Source organism: Cydia strobilella, chromosome Z, assembly GCF_947568885.1.
Source record: "Cydia strobilella chromosome Z, ilCydStro3.1, whole genome shotgun sequence".
Lineage (NCBI taxonomy): Eukaryota > Metazoa > Arthropoda > Insecta > Lepidoptera > Tortricidae > Cydia > Cydia strobilella.
The window spans coordinates 470284-494205 of NC_086068.1; the positions used below are offsets into that span (position 1 = coordinate 470284).

The window sequence follows — 23922 nt, forward strand, 5'->3', positions numbered from 1 at the left end:
GCTAGTTACCATCGTAAACACTGTTAACTGACCATTTGCATACCTTACTGCAACGAGATAAGGTTTACCAATGGCCAGTTAAGGGTGTTGCTCATTGACAAATAACTTGTCAAATGCTAGTTATTGCATTACAAACAAGTACAACTACAAGTTTACGTTTAGCTGTAAGTCTTACATTAGGGGTAAAGGTCTGCGCCCCCCACAGATGCCCCTGCGGCGCAACCGTCGATGTGCTTGGACACCACGGCCTTTCTTGTCAATTAAGCGCTGGTCGCCTCTCCAGGCACGCTGCCCTGAACGATATCATCCGCCGTTCTCTTGCCACCGTCAACGCGCCGGCTATCCTTGAACCAAACGGTTTTTTGAGGGACGACGGCAGGAGACCGGACGGTATGGCCCTGGTCCCGTGGAAGATGGGACGGGTGCTGGTCTGGGACGCCACATGCGTCGATACACTAGCTCCGTCCCATCAACCAAGAACTTCGTTCAGGGCTGGGGCGGCTGAAGGCAAAATGTTCGCAAAGTACCGAGGTCTCGGCCCACAATACCACTTTGTGGCATTTGGTGTCGAGACACTGGGGCCGTGGGGTCCAAGCGCAAAAGTTCTTTTTAAAGAACTTAGCAAAAAGCTCGTCGACGCAACCGGTGACCAGAGAGCTGGCGGCTTTCTCTCGCAGCGCATAAGTATTGCCATTCAGCGAGGGAATGCTGCCAGCATCTTTGGCACAATGCCGCGGGGGCCTTAGATGTTTTTTAATTAAGAGTAGTTTTGTTTTTTAATTTTTATTATTTATAAGTTGTTATTCTTAGTTAGTTTTAGTTTTACTTTTATTTTTATCGCGTATATATATATATCTTTACTTGAAAATAATTGTAGTGTATAACTAGCCTTATGAACCGATTTTGCATGTACAACCAGCCTTAAAGTTTGTAGTCTATGATTGTTCATTATTTTAGTATGTGGGTATTTTTGCACATTGTAATTTTTCCTCAGTCACCCGTTGACCACGAACGCTGCAAAGAGTTCGAATCATCGGGATGTATTATAAATTCAATATACGCGATATAATCCGTTTTCATAGTTTTATTTCATGAGTAACTATCGCGGTAACCGAAGACAATATTTTTACTTTTAATTTAATAATAATATGTTCTAGGAATTAGAAATAAAACTAAATGGAAATCAGTTGTAGACTGGGCATGTAAAAATAATAAAAAATAAAAATAAAATTACCCCCATTAAAATATAGCGCAAGCGATTCTCCTATCGATTCTGAATCTGAACAAATGTTTATAAGGTTTTCAGTAGGTCATGAAACACCATGTGTATATTTTGTTCAGCAACTTAATAATTGTTTTGATTTTATTAAAGTATATTGAGGCGCAATGTATTTCGAATTATGATTTAAAGCGTGACACAAGCGTGACAAGCAATTTCAACTAACTAAACAGACGAGTTGACGACAGCGTACCGGTCTACTTGAAAATAATAATTGTCTAATTTGTATGAAAAATAGGAAGTCCAACGACTTCATAATATTTAAGTTATGAAACAAAAGTATCATCGTTTGAGACGTACAATCTATGTTTTGTGTTATTTATTTGTAACACCCGGTATGCAAGCCTGCGACCGAAAGACGGACATACCTATATCTGTGTAACGTAAACAAATGAATTTTTCACCTCAGCAGCTCGAACAAGCCTACTTTCCTCACTCCAGGGAGTGAAACAATGTAGCTTTTTAATTTAGTGAAGGCCATGAACTTCATACTTTTATTACTTTCTTTTTATGGTACGGTACGGTACGGTACGGTCCGGTCCGGTCCGGTCCGGTCCGGTATATGTACGATACGATAAGATACGATACAATACGAGACCGGACCGGACCGGTCATAATACTTTTTTTTTCTGTTTATTCTGTGTAATTCGAAATACATTTTAACCTTTAATATGTTCTCACTACTTAGGTGAAAAATTATGTGTGCAACACGAGAGCAAAGTTATTTTACATCTCGTGTTTTAGAGTCCCTCAAGATTCTACCTTAGAATCACTCGCTTCGCTCGTGATTCAATTATATAATCTTTCGCTTTCTCGGGACTCAAAATAAACACTCGCAAGAAAAACCAACTTTCCTCTCTTGTTGCACAAATAACTATTAATGGGGCCACTATTTAAAAAAAGGGACATTACCGGGGCCCGTGAGCTCCCACCAGGTTGGGTGCGTGACGGTGCCGCCCGCCAGCCCTATGTATCGCATAGGGTGTGCATAGTCAGGGCTTTCGTGTTCCACTGGGCCCCAACTGGTGCCGTCCTTGCGTATCATCTTAAACTGGACGAACCCAGTGGTTTCATTCCAGGTTAGTCTCCAATGGTGTACGCTTCGATCTCGTAACCAGTCCAATAAACCACGGTACCATTGGCCCTGGTATGCGTCATAGTAGTTAAGCACTGGAAATTCAGACAAGTATGCATTAACTAGGCTAGTTACTAGGCAATCCTCAATCACCTGCTATGTGTTGTGAAACTATAAAATCACGAGCGTAGTGTGCGCTACGTACGTTACACACACCTTCATACTGTACATAGAGTAACTTATACTAGAGCGGTACTGTCATAGTAAATTTTGTAACCCCAGTAAATTCACTGCCATCTGTCGACACACTTTAAAACTATAAATGAAGATTTATAAAAATACGATAGAATGTATTTAAATATAGATAAATGATTTTTTTTATTTGCATTAGTTATTTCTATGATTTTGACCCATGTTCTTTCACTGATATGCGTTAAAATTGTTAAATAACAAACGAAACCGTCAACGCCATCTATACGACTGTAGGCCAAAACTAGTAGCGCCCTCTGAACGAGAATCAAATTTTCTTGATTTTCTAGGCACGTTTTTTCCTTAGACTGTATCCATCTATTACGGAGTTATATTTATCTTTGCCAACAGCATCCAAAGTGTTCGAAAAGGCCACGCGTAACCGGATCTATGCCTTCTGTGAAAAGTATAACATATTTAACGACCAGCAAAACGGATTTCGGAAGCATAGATCAACAGTCTTGGCGGTATTCAAGTATGTTCAAGAAATCTTAGAAATTTTAAACTCGAAACAACAAGTGGCATACTTTTGGATATGACCAAAGCTTATGACAAGGTACAGTACGACATATTATTAAATAAAATATATAGGATAGGAATTCGCGGAACTGCTTTCGGATGGCTAAAATCTTACCTAAAAGATAGAAAGCAACTAGTTCAGATAGAACACTTTAACTTTGCAACTGCAAAAATAGAAAATGTAAAATCGAATTTTTAAACTCTTAACGCTTCTATTTTTTTATATACCACGTCGGTGGCAATCAAGCATACGGCCCGCCTGATGGTAAGCAGTTGCCGTAGCCTATGGACGCCTGCAACACCGAAGATATTACAAGCGCGTTGCCGACACAATCTATTCTATCCCGCAAGGAAGCGTTATTGGCTGTTTGCTTTTCCTTATTTACATGAAATATCAATGACCTCCCCAAAATCACAAATGATCCCTGTGTGCTATTTGCCGATGATGTGTCACTAATTACAGCTTGCCAAAACCCTGAAGAAGTCAATGAGAAACTTACAGCTAACCTAAATGTAATCAGTTCCTGCATGATAGACCATAACCTCGATATAAATTATAAGAAAACCAAAATAATTGCATTCTACCCATACCAGAAAACGCCACTAGATATAGATTACACCTACGAAGATACTCAGCTAGAAGTCGTGCAAAGCGCTACACTACTCGGTTTAGATATAGACAGTCACATGAATTGGAAATCTTATATAGAGAAAATTAGGAAAAAAATATCTCAATTCGTCTATGCGCTTCGGGAGGTTAAAGTAACGACAAATTTAGAGACAGCCCTAACAACATATTACGCGTATGCATATGCCTGGCTAAATTACCGTATTATTCTGTGGGGTAATAGTACCAACGCTCCATTACTTTTTACCCTTCATAAAAAGCTTGTTCGTATCTTGTATACATTATCTCTGGCCAGTTTACATGCTATAATAATTCAACCCCTAAAAAGGGGGGTAGTCACTACACTAGATATAGTCGAAGGCCCTAAAATATGGCGAAGCGTAAACAAAAGATTTCCTTTACCAGGATTGGCCCTAGGACCCAAGGATGGATTTAAGAAGTGGAGCCATCAAGATTTGTGATGTAAATATGTAGAGGGGGGAGGGGGTTCTCAACTTTATCTTGATATCTATATCATTTAAGCTACTAGGCCAAGTTTGGTATCGTTTTCGTATAAATCAGGAATGCCGAATTCATTTATGATATCAAAATGATACCATTCCGAAGTAAAAACACAAAAAATATGAAATAAAAACTTTCTTTTTTAATTCCTCTTCACGCTTAAACCTCTAAATTAATTTAATTTGAATTTGTTAGAGAGATAGTTTGAGTCCCAGGGAAGAGCATAGGATAGTTTTAATCTCAAAATTCATCCCTTACGAATGTGAAAAGGGAGGTGGAAATTTATATGGGGGCTGATTTGACTGGCGGACCGATTTGGATGATATTTGCCATGGACTTGATTTAGATAGGTACAGTCAAGAATGTAAAAACCACCAGTGAAACCTGTGTCGAAACGTCGGTAAATAAAGGTAACAAAATAAATTCGCGATAGACCCGTTTCTAAATGTGATTTAATAAGAATGTAAAAATACAAAAGTGGTACTGTATCGTCCTATACACCTACTTCTCAATGTCGTTTAAATCACGTCAAAAAATTGAATAAGGGCGAAAAAAACTGTTGATCTTGGACTGTAGTTTTATTTAGAGAAATTAGGGGTGAATTAGCCGCTTAATGATACAGACCGAAATATTATCCACGCGGGCGGAGCGGCGGGCACAGCTAGTAATAAATAAAACACTTGATGAAATCGAAACCCACAAATCTTATTCTGAACTTGGACTGCTGACCCTTACATCTATGTATATATTAGAAATGTGTAAGTTCGTTCGGAAGCACAGGGAGTTCTATATAAAACGAGAGGACCTACCTTCTACACGACTCATACGTAACAAGAATAGGCTAATCCCACCACCTTGTAAACTTAAACTTAAACTACTGTCATCAGGCCCTCTAGCAATGTCTATTAAAATATATAATAAGCTCCCGGACTCTATAAAAGAAGAAGAAAATTATAATATATATATATATATATAAATAAAATTAAACAGTTATTATTAGATAAGTCATATTACACTCTAAGCGATTTTTTTAATGACAGATTGTAACTAAATAATATCTATAGATTATTTGTTCTTGTTAATATAATACTTGATTGAATAATAAATGACAAATGACATTGAAATTAAAACTTTCGACACAAAGAGTGTATTTTAGACATTTTAATTTTAATTTTTACATTTGCTTATAATTATTGTATGTTAAAATAATTAATCACAAATTCTCCTCTCCTTGGAATTGTAAATTATAGTTACAGTTATAGTATATTGCAGTGCCCAACAGGGTTCACAAATACCTAGTTTATAAGTTTACCACCTGTACAACTACTTTGTGAATTTGCAATAATATATTGAGTATTGAGTACTCCGCCCGAACCCAAATGGCAGTATGTTTATCATTCTACATAATATTGTAATCTAGGCTAAAAAAGGCTATCATAATTTCTATACTGACCCTCCGCCTGCACGTAGCTCGAATGCCATTTATTTCTGAGGATCAATTCGTCCTTGTATAGCCGCACGGTCGTTGTACGCCTATCATAATACCGGGGTGTAATTTCAAATGCGTAATAGAACTAAAACAAAATCAAACGGGTAATACAAAGTAGATTAAATAGTGTACAATAAATATATATCTATATATATAAACGTAAAAGTCCTGACTGACTCACTTAAATCAACGTCCAGCCCAAACCGTTGGACCTAGAGAGCTTAATTTTAAATAGCGAGGAAAGTGCAACATCCACAGGCGTTAGATCATCTTCATCACTGGAATCACTCATTTTTTTACGATAATACTATATTATAACAGAAATCTCGGGAAGTTGTGTATTTTTACGTGTCGGAGTCGGTAAAATTTTTTTTGTTGACAATGTTGACATTTCTGACGATGCGTTTTGAAATTGCATCGACTCAACTTGTGCGTTCAGAATTACATTCAACATCATTTAAAAAAACAAATGTTTCTTATGGAATTTAAGGTTTATGACTTAAAATCATTAAATAAAACTAAATTTGGTATTTTTTATCAAATTCTCAAACCATTTATTTAATGATAATTAATATCGAACGAACCATTATTATGACGTTTTACGTTTTGTTATCTGTCAAAAGCTACTTAAACACGCTCCATCCAAGGTCAAATTACTTTCCCCACTAGTGGATAAAATGCGTTTTTCCCCGCTTGTTTTAAAGGATAAAAGACGGCTTTCCGAGCTAGTGAGGGGAAAAAGTAATTTCAGCGTTTTTAAAAATTCATCAAAAGGGTTAAAAAGGGGTTGAAAGTTTGAAACCATTACAAATGCATTAAAACTTCTTAGAAATGCATAATAGCCGCTTACAAAAAAAGATTTCGACGTTTTTGGAAAATTGTGATAAAAAATTAAGGGGTTGAAAATTTGTCTTGGGGTTCAAATTTTATTATAAACTACGAACTTGAAACTTTGCAAAAAGGTATTATATTAAAAAACAAGAGAACTAATTTCAGCGTTTTTAAAAATTCATCCCCCAAGGTGGTGAAACGGGGGTTGAAAGTTTGTATGGAGATCAAACATTTTATTGAGTGCGGGACTTAATTAGAATACAAGAATAGTACATTCCGATGCTAGTGCGTAAAAAGCATGGCATTACTGCATGAGTACCGAGATATCTTGCCACGAGCCGTAGGCGAGTGGCAAGACTCGGGACGAGTGAAGAATGACATTTCCGCACGTGTATCGAACGACGTTTTTTAATACAGTTGCGAAAAAATAAGAAAAGCAACAAGTAAGGAATAGAATTCGAAACTTTTATATTATTAATTCTGTGACATCATTGACATTGACATTATGAAGAGGTGTTTTTCTAGCTTTTATTCGACTAGAATAAATTAGAAAATTTGTAAGTTTTTTTTTTCAAATGCATGTTCTATAAGACAGAAACAATTGTAAATATTAAAACATTGTACTATTATTACCTAAATATAATTTACGATTATTTGTATATCGTATATTTATAAAAACAATAACAAAACTAGTGCCTACGTCAATTCTTAGGATTAGTTGTCAAGCGGACCCCAGGCTCCCATGAGCCGTGGCAAAATGCCGGGATAACGCGAGGAAGATGATGATATTTATAAAAACAATATCGAATGTTGCCTTTTAGTCTAAGATACGTTATATATGGTCGACCTTCACCCATACGTCTGACGGATGAAACTTATATTTTATGAAAGAAAATATGTTCCTGAACATAAATAAATAGGGTCGCCTAATGAAATATGGTCAAGGTTATTTTTAATAAATTTTTGAAAATATTTTTTTTTCTTCAAATTTCACCGATTTGTCTGACGAGCGAAATAAGTTCCAATAGAAAGTATACAACTTCTACAACATGAATAAATTAGGTTGCCTATGTTTTTCCGGTCACTATTATGAGGTTGCCGTGTTTAAACAGGTGAGTTAAAATCGATAATTGCACCCATCTGTCTGACGCTTGAATTATATATCAAAATAATGGTAATTTTATTGCGAATACAATGGTATAGGGTTGCCTGCAAAAATCCGGTCACAAATAAGGGTTGCCAGGCTTTTAAAGAAAATAAGAAGGAAAGACTTTTAGCGATAACTCAAAAACGGCTTAACTGATCACGATTGTTTTAACTATTTTAACCTTTTGAACGCCAAGCATTGACGTAACTCGACGTGACACCGCAATGAAGCAAAATAAAACCTTAGAGAACAATAGTGATTACAAAACAGGATATCGATATTTTCACTGATTTCGTTTTTGACATACTTAGATTAGAAGAACCACTGCACAGGTGTTTTACAATATAATATTAGATAATTCTGGCTTTTAGCTCTACTAAAAACCTTTAAATAACGTATTTAAATATCAAAATGTACTTGTAACTTCCACTCAAATCTCTCAATAATGCCACATCACTACTTGGTGGTGACGTCAGGCATCGGACGTGAAGTGCCGTCATGGGCGCACGGAACACTGATAAGCGCGCGTTACTCAGAGATGTGCAAACCCGTTGTCGATTATTATTACCTACTAATTAGCAAACTGCAGTATCTTTACAATAAAATAAATGCATAAGGGGTTACATTATCACAAAAGGTCAGTACCGTCTTTCAAACCAAGTTGTTTAAATTAAGCACGAAAACAAGTACCGTAACAGCACAAATAGCAGTTATTTTAGCAAAAACAACTCCTATTACAAAATGTATGGGATTAAGCCATATCTATTATTGATGGCGCTAGCGTGTTTGTCGGAACTGCGCGAAACGATTTCTATTAGGAGATTGTTACTTTCATATAATAATATTATTCCTCCATGACTCGATCACATCACTAGGCGACGTCAAGTGCCGTTTTTGGCGTGGCTAGCTATGCTATTTTCTGGGTAAGTCGTATTATAACATAATGTTGTTTTTTTTTAACCTTCTATTCATAGTTGAATTGTAATAAAGTTATACAATAAAGTAGAAGGGCAAAATAAAATAATGCAAATACAAACAAAGAAATATAGTTATTTATTAAAGAGTCTTTGATAAATTAAGTTTGGACGGCAAATGACGTCGGTGGCGTGAGTGGCACAAAATGTCGACGACGTGATTTACCGTCTTTGGCGGTCAAAAGGTTAAGAGGTTGAAAGATTGTATGGAGATCAAATCTTTTTTTAAGTTCAGGACTTCAGTCTTTTTGCAAAGGAATATTATTAGAATACAAGAAAAGTAATTTAAGCGTTTTTAAATGTTCATCCCCTAAAAGGGTTAAAAATGGGTTGAAAGTTTGAATCCATTACAAATGCTTTGAAACTTCTTAGAAAGGCATTGTATAATATTACAAAAAGAAGTTATTTCAACGTTCTTAATAATTCAACCCCTAAGGGGGTTACAAAGGGGATGTAAGTTTATATGTAGTACAAGTTTTAGTTTAAGCTAGGAACATGAAAAAAACTGATTGCACCGTGTTTGTAAAGTTTGTATTAATAAAGTTAGCATCGGGAGCGAACTTTTTTTTTTAAATAGTGGACTTGAAAATCTAAGTGGTGAGAGAGATTATATATCGAGAATAATTTTTTTCAGTTAGGGGCTTGAAACTTCGTACTTTGTGAAAGACAAATTTCATGCGTTGTATAATAATTAACAAATGATTAACCGTCCCTACTGATATCTTTTGCTGCATAATGTTCTATGCTCATGTAAAATATATAACCACCAACATACAAATCCACGCGTACGAAGTCGCGGGCAACAGCTAGTTTTAATATAATAGTCTAACCCGTTCGTATAAAAATACCGCAAATCGATGTACAGGTTAGCCGTTTGGCACACACATACTAGAGGCCAAATCAAAATTTTTGACCCGCAGTTCCTAAAAAAATTTCGCTGCGGGGGGAGTGGTAAAACATTATTTCTTTTGTATGAAAAAAAAAAAAATTTTTTTCCAAAACCTATGGTATGTGGTATCAGGGCTTTTTGAGGCGATTCAAAAAATATATCACATCATTACATTTCAGGCATTTTTTTTAAATTAAAACAAAAAGAATTTTCGAAACATACCAAGTTTGGGCTCCTCCAGACACGATATGGCAGATTTTTTTTTGTACAATATACCACAAATGACACGTGATATCCTCATATCTAACTCCAAGAAAGCAATTTTGAAAATAATATCATTAACAATTTTTTTTTAATATTGTCTTCGGTTACCGCGATAGTTACTCATGAATAAAACTATGAAAACGGATCATATCGCGTATATTGAAGTTATAATACATCCCGACGTTTCGAACCCTTTACAGTGTTCGTGGTCAACGGGTGACTGAGGAAAAATTACAAAGTGCAAAAATACCCACATACTAAAATAATGAACAATCATAGACTATAAACTTTAAGGCTGGTTGTACATGCAGACTTCGAGGAGAGGGCACTCTCATTGGCTCCTGTGCGACCGAAGATATTTAAAAGATACGTAGATGACACTTTTACTATACTTCCAAAAAGTAGTGTTTCAACTTTCTTGGATCACCTAAATTCCATCAATAGCAAAATAAAATTTACTATGGAGTTGGAAAAAGACTGTTCTCTCCCCTTCTTAGATGTATTGGTAAAAAGAAATCCTGATAACACCCTAGGTCGCACTGTGTATAGGAAACCTACTCATACTGATAGGTACTTAAATGGCATATCGCATCACCATCCCAGTCAACTTGTTACAGTAGGCAAATCTTTGTTTCAGAGAGCCCAGAGGATATATGATGACCAGCATCTGGCCGCGGAGCTCCAGCATGCCAGGCGCGCGCTCCAGGCGAACGAGCTCAGGATACCGCGGGTCAACCAGAGGTCCCACATTAAGATCCCCACGGTCGAGCGCAGGCCTGCCATTCTGCCTTTTGTCAGGGTGGTCACGGACAGGATCAGCCACATCTTGAAGCGTGCTTCTATAAAAACATATTTCAAGCCAATAAAGAAGATGTCACAATTCCTGAGGCCTGTAAAATGCAATACCCCTCTGATTGCAGGAGTGTACAGGCTGGACTGTGAGTAGGTCACACTCATATGTCGGGCAGACGAAACGGAGCATTTCCACTCGGGTGAAGGAACACTTAGCTGATGTCAAGCACCGTCGACCTAGGTCTGCAGTCTGGGAGCATGTCATGGATAAAGCCAATCACTCAATCAAGTTTGATAAGCCTCTGGTTCTTGCCAAGGAGAAGCGTTACATACCCAGAATGCTGCGCGAGTCCATTGAGATTAAGAAATATCCAAACTTTAATAGGGAAGATGGCTTTTCTCTACCACCAGCTTGGGATCCTGTAGTCCATCTGATAAAGGAGCAAGCGAGACATAGACTGTGAGACCTTAGTGTTGGATGATGTTGGACATTCTGAGTATAATATGTTTTGAAAAGATGGGTCCCACCGAGTTTGTTGCCGGTCCCATATTGGGATACCCTCCTACAATTTAGGAGGGAATTAAATCTTCTTGGGTCCGTGGTGTAGGGTTGGAGCCGGCGTAGTTTTTATCGCGTATATATATATATATCTTTACTTGAAAATAACTGTAGTGTATAACTAACAGCCTTAAAGTTTATAGTCTATGATTGTTCATTATTTTAGTATGTGGGTATTTTTGCACTTTGTAATTTTTCCTTAGTCACCCGTTGACCACGAACGCTGTAAAGGGTTCGAAACGTCGGGATGTATTATAAATTCAATATACGCGATATAATCCGTTTTCATAGTTTTATTTCATTCATTTTTAGTTTTAAAGTGTGTCGACAGATGGCAGTGAATTTACTGGGGTTACAAAATTTACTATGACAGTACCACTAGTATAAGTTAATAATAATAAAAATGTACTAGTTCACTTTACGAATAGACACCATTCGATACACGCTGTTTTTCTCTCCGACTCCTGCCTGACTCCTTCGATCTCCACCAACGTGCCAACAGCATGCTAGACAGAGATAGAAAAGGTGCAAGTACAAAGTGTCCCTGAGCGATCCAAGCTGCCCCAGCCCCCACCGCTTCCTCAATGCTCAGTCGCGCTCGCGCCGCGCTTCTCGGCGACGAGTGACCTCATGACCTGTAGTATGTTTCGAGCGTTAGCGATGTAATAATTACGCGAAAGAGAAACGCAAGTACGTGTCATTATATTTTCCCCTCACTAGCTCGGAAAGCCGTCTTTTATCCTTTAAAACAAGCGTGGAAAAACGCATTTTATCCACTAGTGGGGAAAGTAATTTGACCTTGGATGGAGCGTGTTTTTTTTTAATGAAATAGGAGGCAAACGAGCAGACGGATCACCTGATGGTAAGCGATTACCGCCGCCCATGGACACCCGCAACACCAGAGGGGTTGTAAGTGCGTTGCCGGCCTTTAAGATACGCTCTTTTCTTGAAGGTCATATCGGTCGGTGTTTAAGTAGCTTGACAGATAACAAAACGTAAAACGCTCATAATAATGGTTCGTTCGATATTAATTATCATTAAATAAATGGTTTTAGAATCTAATAAAAATACCAAATTTAGCTTTATTTAATAAGTTTAAGTCATAAACCTTAAAATTCCATAAGAAACGTTATATTTTTTACAATGATGTTAAATATAATTCTGAACGCACAAGTTGAGTCGATGCAATTTCAAAACGCATCGTTGACATTTCATACGTCAGAACAGAAATGTCAACATTGTCAACAAAATTTTTACTGTTCTCCTCACCGACTCACGTAAAAATCAAAATTTCTAGTGTTTTCTGTTATAATATCGTAAAAAAATTAGTGATTCCAGTGATGAAGATGATCTAACGCCTGTGGATGTTGCACTTTCCTCGCTATAGTGAGGGGAAAAGTTTTGTGTTACACACGGGTGCAAATGTATTTTCACATCACCTATTCGAAAAGGGAACTTTTCTTCCCTGCTAGGAGGGATCAAAGTGGCACTTTTCTGTTTAAGGACATTTTGTTGCCAGTATGAAATATTGACACAAAGACATATGAAATTAGTATGCAGATAATCGATTACAATTTCTTTATAATCGATTACGTGCATACAATTTTTCTAACTTAAATAATATTTTGTTGTAATTGTAAACAATAAATGTAATTAACGTATTTTAAATTAATTAATATCATATTTAAATTAAGTAAATTAATTAATTAGCGTAATATTTACAAAGAAACGTAAAAAAACTTGTTTAATAATTTAATTTTTATTTTGACATTTTAGGTCTCCTTAAACGCAGCCATACTTGTCTATGCAATTTAAAAAGTTTATATTTAAAAAAAATTGTACAAATATTTCACAAAGCATTATGCGGTTCTGTATTCTGTATAAATTTGTAAATACTTAGTTTAAATCAATAATAATAGGTGTTGCGGCTCCTACCAATGGAGGGGAAGTGGGGAACATACACCGCTAAACCAGTTGGCCCATCTACCGCTCCCCCCGCCGCATATAGACGCCGTGCGAGCCACTTGGCTCTGAGATACACGCTCGTGTGCGCGTCATGCACGCAATATATTTGTCTCATACATACAATTATCTTTAAGTACCTTTTGTGGAACCAGAATTAGAAGCTGTTTTTAAGTATCTGCGATTTTTATTTAATACTCAAGACTCCAAACTTGAACATGGTGACCCATCAACGTGATTAATACGCAACGATAGCTTCTGCCCGAGTCGAACGGAATTGCTACGTGTGAAGAGAACAAAGGTCACGACAGCTACAACGTGGCAGAAATTGGTTATCCCGGCGTCAACGCAGTGTTCTGGATTTACGACGCCTATTGGATTGTACCAGCTGTAGCTATCTACGACGCCAGTTGAACTGTACAAGGATATATTTGGAGATTTACGACGCCATTTTGGAAGCTGCAGACACCCTTACTTCAAGCCCGCCGGTCACAACTACGCCGCAGCCAAGGTTTAGCAAGGGAAGTGCACCATTCCTTCATATTTCCTATTTTTCTGCTCGTACTTTCCTCCACCTACTTGACTATTTAGCTTTGCCGTTCTTCACCCTTTGCCGTGCTTAAATTAATTGTATGCCATTTTATTGCACTAGTGACGTAAACATTTTTTAGCACGTATCCTCATTAATTAGCTAGTGCCAGTGAAATAATCTGGTCGCTGCTTTAAAGCCAAATCAAAAACCTATAGCCTTTTACGGCAATTTAAGCATTTAAAACTATTTAAGAACAGAAACGCTTATTTGAGTGACATTCTTATTAGTTAATTTCATCAACTTAATTTTAAACATTCCTCTATTTTATAAAGCATACCTACCTACTTTGTGCTAAATAGATTACTGTCTAGCGATTTTACTAATTACGCGCAGTTAAATCTTAACGCAAAAAAATCCATTGCATTCCATAGTAACACAAGTGTTCGTGTTACAGATAAGAGCCGGTCGCATCGCTCCCGGCAACAGCTGATACCTACTCAGCTGCAGCTGCGGTGCGCCTTTTTCTGCTGACTCCTGCATTCCAAATGCACTGTTGCCGACCGAGTCAACCACTGTGACTGTGAACATAGGCCGAAAAATTTACGTATTTATTCTAATATTTTTTATTTTCGATTCGCATTTCCTCATTCGCTGTTTTTAATTGAAATCAGATCTTTATCGTAAAATGGCTACGTTGATCCCCACTAGAACGTCCATTAAGGGACGTATTACTAAATTTAAAAATTACATTGCCGAATTGAATGATCAGGAAAATATTTCCTCAAAAGATGTAGACGAACTTTCGTTGAAGTTGGATCGTTTTCGCAATATGTTCACACAATTCGATCAGGTGCAGACTCAAATAGAAATTGCGACTACATCAGAAATGCAGACCGAGATTGACATAAGAGAAGAGATGGAAAATGATTTTATTTCTCTTATTGCCACGGCTCAGAAGATTATTGATAAGATGGCCGAGAGATCTGATTTCGCCAGCGTAAAGTCTGAAGTTCGAAGTAACTGTGGTCATGACAATACATGCAACGGTTTAAATTTTCGTTTACCTGTGATAAAAATCGCTAGTTTCGATGGTTCGTATTTTAAGTGGCTTGAATTCAGAGACACATTTGATTCACTCATTCACAGTTCCGACAACATCAGGCCGATTCACAAATTTCACTATTTGAACTCTTATTTGGACGGTGAAGCGGCTCAGGTGATTAGTAACTTAGAAGTGTCGGACGGTAATTACGCTGAGGCCTGGCGTCTCCTCTGCGAGAGATATGACAACAAAAAACAGCTGATTAGCAACCATTTGAACTCATTGTTTAACTTACAACCGATTGGTCGCGAATCGGCAAAGTCCCTGCGTTATTTAGTGGATCATGTGTCCAAAAACCTGCGGGCTTTAAATACGTTGGGCCAGCCCACGGATAAGTGGGACACGCTTCTTATACATATGGTCGCAAGTAAACTTGATAGTAATACTAGTTTAAAATGGGAGGAATTTAAAAGTAATTCATTTTCAAATGACGATATGCCGTCATTGGCCGATTTTAATCGCTTTTTGAAGGGACGTGCTGACGTTTTGGAATCGGTTCAGCGTAATAAATTTGATAAGCCTATCACTAATAATAATAATAAACGCGAACCTATTGCCTCGGCTCATAATAAACGCGAGAAGTCTAGCACCAAATGTTTTGCGGTTTCAGCCACTCCTGCTACTTCGGCCTCGGCCTCTCCGCCTGCCTGTGTGTTTTGCAGCGGCGAGCACCGGATTTACGATTGCTCGTCATTCCTGTCCCTGCCAGTTGAAGACCGGATCTCCGGAGCGTCAAGGTTACGCCTTTGTCTCAACTGTTTGCGGAAGGGCCACACTTCTCATCGCTGCCGAGCAGCTCCGTGTCACACTTGTAAGAAGCGCCATAATACTTTGTTGCATAGGGAAACTCCTCAGGTTGCCGCTGCGCCCGTAGATGCGCCTCCGCCGCGTTCGGAGCCCGAGCTCGGACTGTCGTCCAATATGACCGTGTCATGCTCAAATCAAATACTCTTACCTACCGCGAATATTGACATATATAGCCCGGCTACTAATGATTATGTAACGGCGCGCGCGTTTTTAGATTGCGGTAGCATGACTTCTATCGTAACAAGCAGTTATAAACAAAAATTGCAACTCGCACCGCTGCCCAGTAATTCAAAACTTTTCGGATTATCTGACGTTCCTATATCCAGTAATCCTGAGCGCTGCTTTGTGCAAATTCGGTCTAAACATGATAAAAATAATAAATTCGATATCTCATGTTTAGCGCTGCCTGTAATTAACAGCAATTTGCCACTACAGCCTATCGATGTGTCGAACGTTAAGTGGCCACGTAATAAAAAACTCGCCGATCCTCATTTTAATCAGCCCGGACCTGTAGATATTTTACTTGGCGGTGACGTCTTTTGGACTTTGGTTGGAGGCGAGCAAATTGATTTAGGGCACGATACGCTTGTTTTGCGCAAATCAAAACTAGGTTGGTTAGTGGTCAGTAAATACAATGCATTTTCAATGTATGACGATAAGTCGTTCAATTCTTTTTTACAATGCAATCACTTGTACACAAGTGATAAGCTGGACGACTCTCTTACTAAATTCTGGCAGCTGGAGCAAGTGCCCCAGCCTAGTCAACCGTTTACCGATTTAGAGGCGGAATGTGAGCATCATTTTGTCACTCACACTTATCGTGACGATAACGGTAGGTTTCACGTGCGTTTGCCATTAGTTACGGAACCCGATTGTTTAGGTAACTCGTATCGCTTTGCTAAAAAACGGTTCTTTGCATTAGAGAAACGATTTAAACGCAACCCTGATTTGAAAACGGCTTACGAGCAATTTATAAATGAATATGCCGAATTAGGCCACCTCTCTGTGTCCGATTCTGACATTCCGGACCCTTCTTTCTTTGTGCCACATCATTCTGTGCAAAGGCCCTCCAGCGAATCTACGAAGTTAAGGGTCGTGTTCCATGGCAGTGCCCCCACCACGTCTGGCTATTCTATAAACGACCTGCAGATGGTTGGGCCGACGATTCAAGATTCGTTATTTAATATTCTCCTGAGGTTTCGTACTTACAAATATGTTTTGACTGGGGATGTCGCTAAGATGTATCGGCAGGTCCTAGTTCAGGAGTGTGACCGCGATTTACAATTAATCCTTTGGCGCTCCAATGAGAACGAACCTTTAAAAACTTTAAGACTTAACACGGTCACTTACGGATTTTCAAGTGCTAGTTTTTTGAGCACACGCTGTTTGTGGCAGTTGGGCGAGGAATGTGCAGATGAAAAAATTAAGACTATCATTCAAAACGATTTTTTAGTGGATGATTTATTAACAGGGTCAGACACAGAGGAGGAATTACGTTTCATTAAAGATTCGGTTGAGCGTGCGCTAGCAGCTGGTTGTTTTCCCCTGCGCAAATATCGCTCAAATTTATCGTCAATTTTGCATGACTCACAAAGCGCTAGTGAAGAAAAAGGTAGCTTGATCATTAGCTCATCGTCGCATACGCTAGGAGTGGGCTGGGACTCTGAGGCAGACATCATTCATTTTCCCACACAATATTCTGCCAAGGACGGCCACCCTACGAAACGTTCAATTTTATCGGACTCGTGTAAAATATTTGATCCCTTAGGCCTCCTGTGTTTGCTGACGATTACACCTTAAGTTTTAATTCAAAAATTATGGATCGAAAAAATTGACTGGGATGTTCCCGTGCCGAGTTATATAAACGAGTCTTGGCAGGACTTTGTTAACGGGTTAACGTCTTTAACTTCGCTCCAAATACCTCGTCATGTTCTTTGCGACTCGCCGACGCATATCGAGATGCATGTATTTTGTGACGCAAGCTCAGTTGCATACGCGGCCTGTATTTATTTAAAGTCCACGAACGAGAAGGGCGATATTGTAGTCAGGTTGCTGTGCGCAAAGGCCAAGGTCACTCCGGTCCAGGCTACGACTACTCCTCGTTTGGAATTATGTGCTTGCCTTCTAGGCGCGCAGCTCGCGTCAGCTGTTTCTAGGACGTTGCGTTGCCAGATTGCGCAGAAATTTTATTGGACTGACTCGTCAATTGTAATCGCATGGCTTAAAACGAATCAAACAAAATTACAAACGTTTGTTGCCAATCGCGTGGCTCATATTTTAGAACTCACCGATGGCAGTGAGTTTCGTCACGTTCCAACCGCTTTAAATCCGGCTGACTACCCATCTAGAGGGGTCGAAGCTCGTCGCTTGCCTGATTTGCACATGTGGTGGACCGGGCCATCTTTTTTGTACGAGCCACAGAATAACTGGCCTCAGTTTTCCTCAAACTCGGAGCTCGATTTGCCCGAGCTAAAGGTTAACGTCGCGATTACTAACGATTCGCAAAAAACTGATGTTATCGATTTCGATCGATATTCTAAACTTAAACCCTTACAACGTGCGGTAGCTTATATGCTTAGGTTTGCGCATAATTGCCGTTGTTCATCCAACAAAACTGCGGGTGTGCTACAACCTGAGGAGCTCGAGGTCTCTTTTAAAAAATTGGTCGCTTTGTCCCAGCAGGCTAGTTTCGCCCTTGAATTGAAATTGTTGCGTGACAGGCAACCTCTAGGCCCTAAAAACCCTATTTTATCGTTGAATCCATTTTACGATGAAGACGACAAGCTTCTCAGAGTTGGTGGACGTTTGTCCTCCTCATTTTATCCATTTGACAAACGCCACCCAATGCTTTTACATGCCAAACATAGATTGACTAGACTGCTGTTTCAACAGGAACATATCCGTCTCCTGCACGCTCCTCCTCAGCTGCTTCTGGCTGCCATTCGCGAGTCGATATGGGCCGTATCGGGGCGCACACTTGCGCGTACCGTATCGCAACAGTGCGTTACCTGTCGCCGGGCAGCTGGCAACACTTCTGCTCCTTTGATGGGCGCTCTGCCCTCTCAGCGAGTAACGCCTGATTTTCCTTTCATTAGTGTCGGCGTAGACTTCGCTGGGCCTTTTATGATTACTGACAGGCATGGCAGAGGCTGCAAAATAACCAAATGCTATTTAGCAATATTTGTTTGTCTCCGATACAAGTGTTTGCATCTGGAGGCAGTAAGCACGCTGTCGACAGATTCATTTATTCTTACGCTGCGACGCTTTATCTCTCGCAGAGGACGACCTCGCGAGATCTTTTGCGACAATGGACGCAATTTTGTAGGAGCGGCCAAGGAAATTAGCGATTATCTTACTTCAAACTCAGACACGGTTTGCAATTTTGCAGCAAATGAGGGAATACAATTTAAATTCCAGCCGGCATATGCTCCTCACTTTGGTGGTTTGTGGGAAGCAGGAGTCAAATCGGCCAAATTTCACCTCAATCGTGTATTAGGTAACGCTCATTTAACATATGAAGAATTGGCAAGTCTCTTCAGTTATGTGGAATCTATCCTTAACAGTCGTCCTTTATGTCCTTTATCGTCCTCACCAAACGATTTCCAACCCTTAACCCCAGGTCACTTCATCATCGGCCGCGCGCTCACTTCGTTGCCCTCGCCCCACCTCGCGGATATAAACCCAAACCGTTTAGATAGGTTTCAGAGGCTTGAGGCATTAAGACAGCATTTCTGGCGACGCTGGCAAATGGAATATGTCTGCGAGCTCCAGCAACGGACTAAATGGCGTGTTCCAGGACGAGCTCTTCAACTGGGTGACCTGGTCCTAATCAAGGAAGAGAATACTCCCCCAATGCACTGGCGGCTCGGACGAATCGCCAAATTGTTTCCTGGCGCTGACGGGATTTCGCGAGTAGCCGAAGTTGCTACTGGAACGGGCACCTACAAACGAGGTGTGAAATACCTCTGCCCTCTGCTGGACGAGACCCATGAAGCCTTGAAGGCTGACGCCTCCAAGGGCCCCCAGGATGTTGCGGCTCCTACCAATGGAGGGGAAGTGGGGAACATACACCGCTAAACCAGTTGGCCCATCTACCGCTCCCCCCGCCGCATATAGACGCCGTGCGAGCCACTTGGCTCTGAGATACACGCTCGTGTGCGCGTCATACACGCAATATATTTGTCTCATACATACAATTATCTTTAAGTACCTTTTGTGGAACCAGAATTAGAAGCTGTTTTTAAGTATCTGCGATTTTTATTTAATACTCAAGACTCCAAACTTGAACAATAGGCCTTTTCATCTGTGTCAGATGTTTTAAGCAGCATCCCGGTAATGACACTAATAATAATAAATATAAGTGATATCAGTCTTCATAGTGTTCTTCCGAAGATTTGGTTCAAAGGGGTAAGAGCTAATTTGTTATCAGAAAAATCTACAAAAATAATGTACTTGATTTTCATTGTATCATTTTAGTTGTTTGCTGCTGTTTTTGAAAAGATATTAGGTACATAATTATGAGCTGTAGGTACTTTTAATTTGTCACTACAGTCACGTCTGAAAATATCGATACGGACAAAGTGCCAGAAGTATGTACCTATACTAAGGTCGTGTACACATATTTTTGGCACTGTCCGTATCGATCTTTGCTTAAAATAATAATGTTTTGAAACCTAATATATGTTAGTATGTAATTTCCTCATAGGTGATGTGAAAAGCAGTATGTGTCACATGGTAGCAAAATTATTTTCACCTTGGGCGTTAACACTTGAATCCCTCACTACGCTCAGGATTCTATGTTAGAATCCCTCGCTACGCTCAGGATTCTATTATAGAATCCTTCGCTTCGTTTAGGATTCAATTGTACGCCCTCGCCGTAAATATGTCATTTTGCTCCCTTGTGACACAATCTACTATTTACTTCTCGTGTGTTGAAACACTCGTACGCTAAGGATTCTATTTTAGAACCACCCGCTTCGCTCGTGGTTCAACTATAGAATCATTTCGCTTGCTCGTGTTTCAATTCCACACTCGCGGGTAAAATACAACTTTGCACCCTTGTATAACAAATAACTATTGCATTTGTTTGAGTGTATTGACGTATGATTGTTAGAAATCTATTAATCATTAAAATTATAATAATAGTTTCTGGCCAGTTATTTTCGTTATTTTTATTTTTTTGTTTTTTGATACCTAGTTGCTATCCATGGACCGCAATGTTGGTCCTATCATCGGACCGGTCCAATCATGGCAACTTTTTTTTTCAGTTTTAAAAATGTCATCTAAAGAAGGCTGCCATACGTCATGTTTCATCTTCCATTTATATATTTATTTATTTAGAATTGTATTATATAAAATATATTAAAATAAATGAAAATGGCAATTTCTATAAGTCTCCGTGCTCCAATCAAAGTGACCCTGGTCCAAACAAGGCAACAACGTTTTTTCTTCTAGATTATTAAACTGTATTCATTAGGTAACGAATAGATATATTTCAATTCAATTATTTATTTCGAATCATTTATTTCAATGGTTCAAAATTAGCCTCATGCATGAAGTTTATATTTGAAAGAAATATGTTTTATTCGGATGTTTGTTACCGTTATATCATGTTACAAATGCATTTCCGTTTTTAAATTACCATTTAATTACTTAAAATTATAAATAAAAAGTACAAAAATTTGCCCGCGAAAAGCTAGTGAGCGAAACGCTCGAAACGCCACGTGACGTCACGCGTTCGACAGATTAGTGTCATTAGTAGCAAACGTCAGTTGGGCCGCCCAACGTGTGACGTCATCACGCTCTGTCGAATTCGCGCCAAAAATTATGAGCGTTTCAACCGCTCAAAAATTTTCAACATTTTTAATATTTTTTAATAAAATAATGTTAAGGTTTATAAAAGTATTTTTTATCATTTCCGGTGTTCCAACGATATAAATTATGAATCCAAAAATAAAAATATATTCATGCATGGAGCTAATTATCAAACTTGTTATAATTTCTTACATGAGTTGTGTAAATTATAAAGCAGCGAAATGAAGTGGTCCAATTATGCTAGCAACCTTCCCTAGAGGGGCCGTGTGGTTGGAAAGTATTGAACCGCGAGCCAGGCGCAAATTTCGTCAGTCATCGCCTCCAGGGCGAAAACTCGTATAGCGGTTAACAGCTATGTATGATGAACCCTCGTAAACGTCAGCTGCCGCTCTGTTGGTGGGTTGAGGAATGGCAGCCACCGAAACGCGTAACACGGTATTTCCAACGCGATACAACCGGCTGACGATTTGTTTTATTAACAATAGCATCTAAACTATCATCTGACAAAGTATCAAACGGGAGGCGATGACGCCGATGACTGAAAAGAACTTTCTTTTTTACATGTACCCCTTCGTCCCCCCTTCAAATCCCCTTCGCCTCCTCGCCTAGCACAAATAATGCGTTTTTCTCTTGTTTTATGTTTCTTTTTGACAAAAAGAAACACTTTTTGTACAATAAAGAGTTTCCTGCTACTACTACATGTTCATCATGTGACCAGCTGACGGTCTTTCCACAGCGATACAAGCATTTAAACTATCATCTGACAAAGTATCAAGCGGGAGGCGATGATTTAATTTTTTTTATAGACTATTTGCTGCCATTCCTCAACCCACCAACGGCGCGGCAGCTGACGTTCACGAGGGTTCATCATACATAGCCGTTTACCACTACGAGTTTTCGCCCGGGAGGCGATTGGTCATGGAAATCTGTTCTATATATTATTCGAAAGAAGTGCAAGAAAATGAGAGTTACGACTTACGGCGATGGCGAATAGGAAGCTACTGACTGCATGATTTTAATTTTAATATACGCCATATAAATTAGATTCAGATACGATATGGATCGGATGTATTGCGCCTCAGAGCATATGTTCTATTCTACGTGTAGTGCTACCCAGGGCTCGGAACCGGTATTTTTTAAAAACCCCGAAATAGCCCCATAGCTTTAAATTTTTTATGCTCATTACGTAGGACTGAATCATGTATTTAGGAAACAATTTTGCATTATTAAAACGTCCCATTAGAAATGAAATTATAAACAAAAGAACGAAAAAGAACGTAATAATACCGGTATTTTTGTATGGAGCAAATACCGGTTTCCGACCCCTGGTGCTACCTATACCTACCACCCTCTTATATTTGGAATAGGCATTCCTGCTCCGCGCGAGCATGAACATGGTCGGGTGTGATGTCGATATTTTCATGTCAATGTACCCCGACGTGGTCACGGGGTACCACACTATATCCGTGCTGTTAGTAAAATAAGGCTCCGATGTATTCGTAAACACCGCTGCAACAACACTTAACTTGAAGCAACTGTTCAGTCAGATTTTAGTTTCGGATCTATTTTGTACCTTGTCACAGTGGAAATAGTATGAGGTCTTCTTCTTCTTCTTTTAAAATTATGGCTTCAGCCCAGTGGGACTATTTCGCCAGTATCAAGGTATTAAGAGGTTTAAAAACGACAAAAATTGTACGGTTGTACAAGACAGTGTACGGTGATTTGTTAGCTCTTGTAAATCGATAGCTAGACTTTACAAGAAGCACGTGGACTACCGGCCGTTGACTCCAAGATGGTGGTTAAACGCGCTTCAAAATTAATTCTCCATTTACTGCACACTACCACATTAGTTTACTGTATAATAAGCTATCGATATTACACTTTAAACAATATTAATGAGCAAAAAACAAAGTAATTAATCACGATGCTAACTATCAAGATGGCTCGAACCGGAAGAGAACTCAGTATGAGGTCTCTATCTATTGATTGTCACTGTGACAAGGTACGGAATGGGTCATAACTTAAAATCTTCGACCGTATTAGAACTTGCTTTAAAGCATTAGGATCTATCGCGAACATCGAATAGGTATCGACAATTTCGAGTAACTATCTCTTTTACTCCAATTAAACCGTAATAAGAGTGACAGAGATAGTTACTCGAAATTTTCGATATTAGCATGCATTATTCGCGCTATACGCTATCACTGTATGATCACTATACATATAGGCCTGTAGGAACAATGAGCGATAAACTAAATTGTAGACTGTAGACAGTGTAGACTGTAGAAGTCTAGACTGAACCCAGGTAGCAAAATGACGTCATTATTACGTCATAATGACGTCATTGACGTCATAATGACGTATAAATGCTACTGGGGAACTCCTTAAACTGACCAACATTTGTTAAGCTACTTTAAAAAGAAATGTTGTGTTTTGATTATTTTAGTACACTGTAAAGTTTATTCATCCATTATAAAACGTTATACGATAGAAATAATAACGTTATAAA

At 38.9% G+C, this 23922-nt stretch overlaps 1 protein-coding gene across 1 annotated transcript; it reads left to right on the forward strand.

Moving 5' to 3' along the window:
* The first annotated feature begins 14519 nt into the window (after nucleotides 1-14519).
* LOC134754022 (uncharacterized) lies at nucleotides 14520-19739 on the forward strand. The gene is made up of 3 exons (XM_063690084.1): nucleotides 14520-14706; nucleotides 18492-18668; nucleotides 19096-19739. The coding sequence occupies exons 1-3, from the start codon at nucleotides 14520-14522 to the stop codon at nucleotides 19674-19676; spliced, it is 945 nt and encodes a 314-aa protein (XP_063546154.1). The 3' UTR covers nucleotides 19677-19739.
* The last annotated feature ends 4183 nt before the right edge of the window (nucleotides 19740-23922 follow it).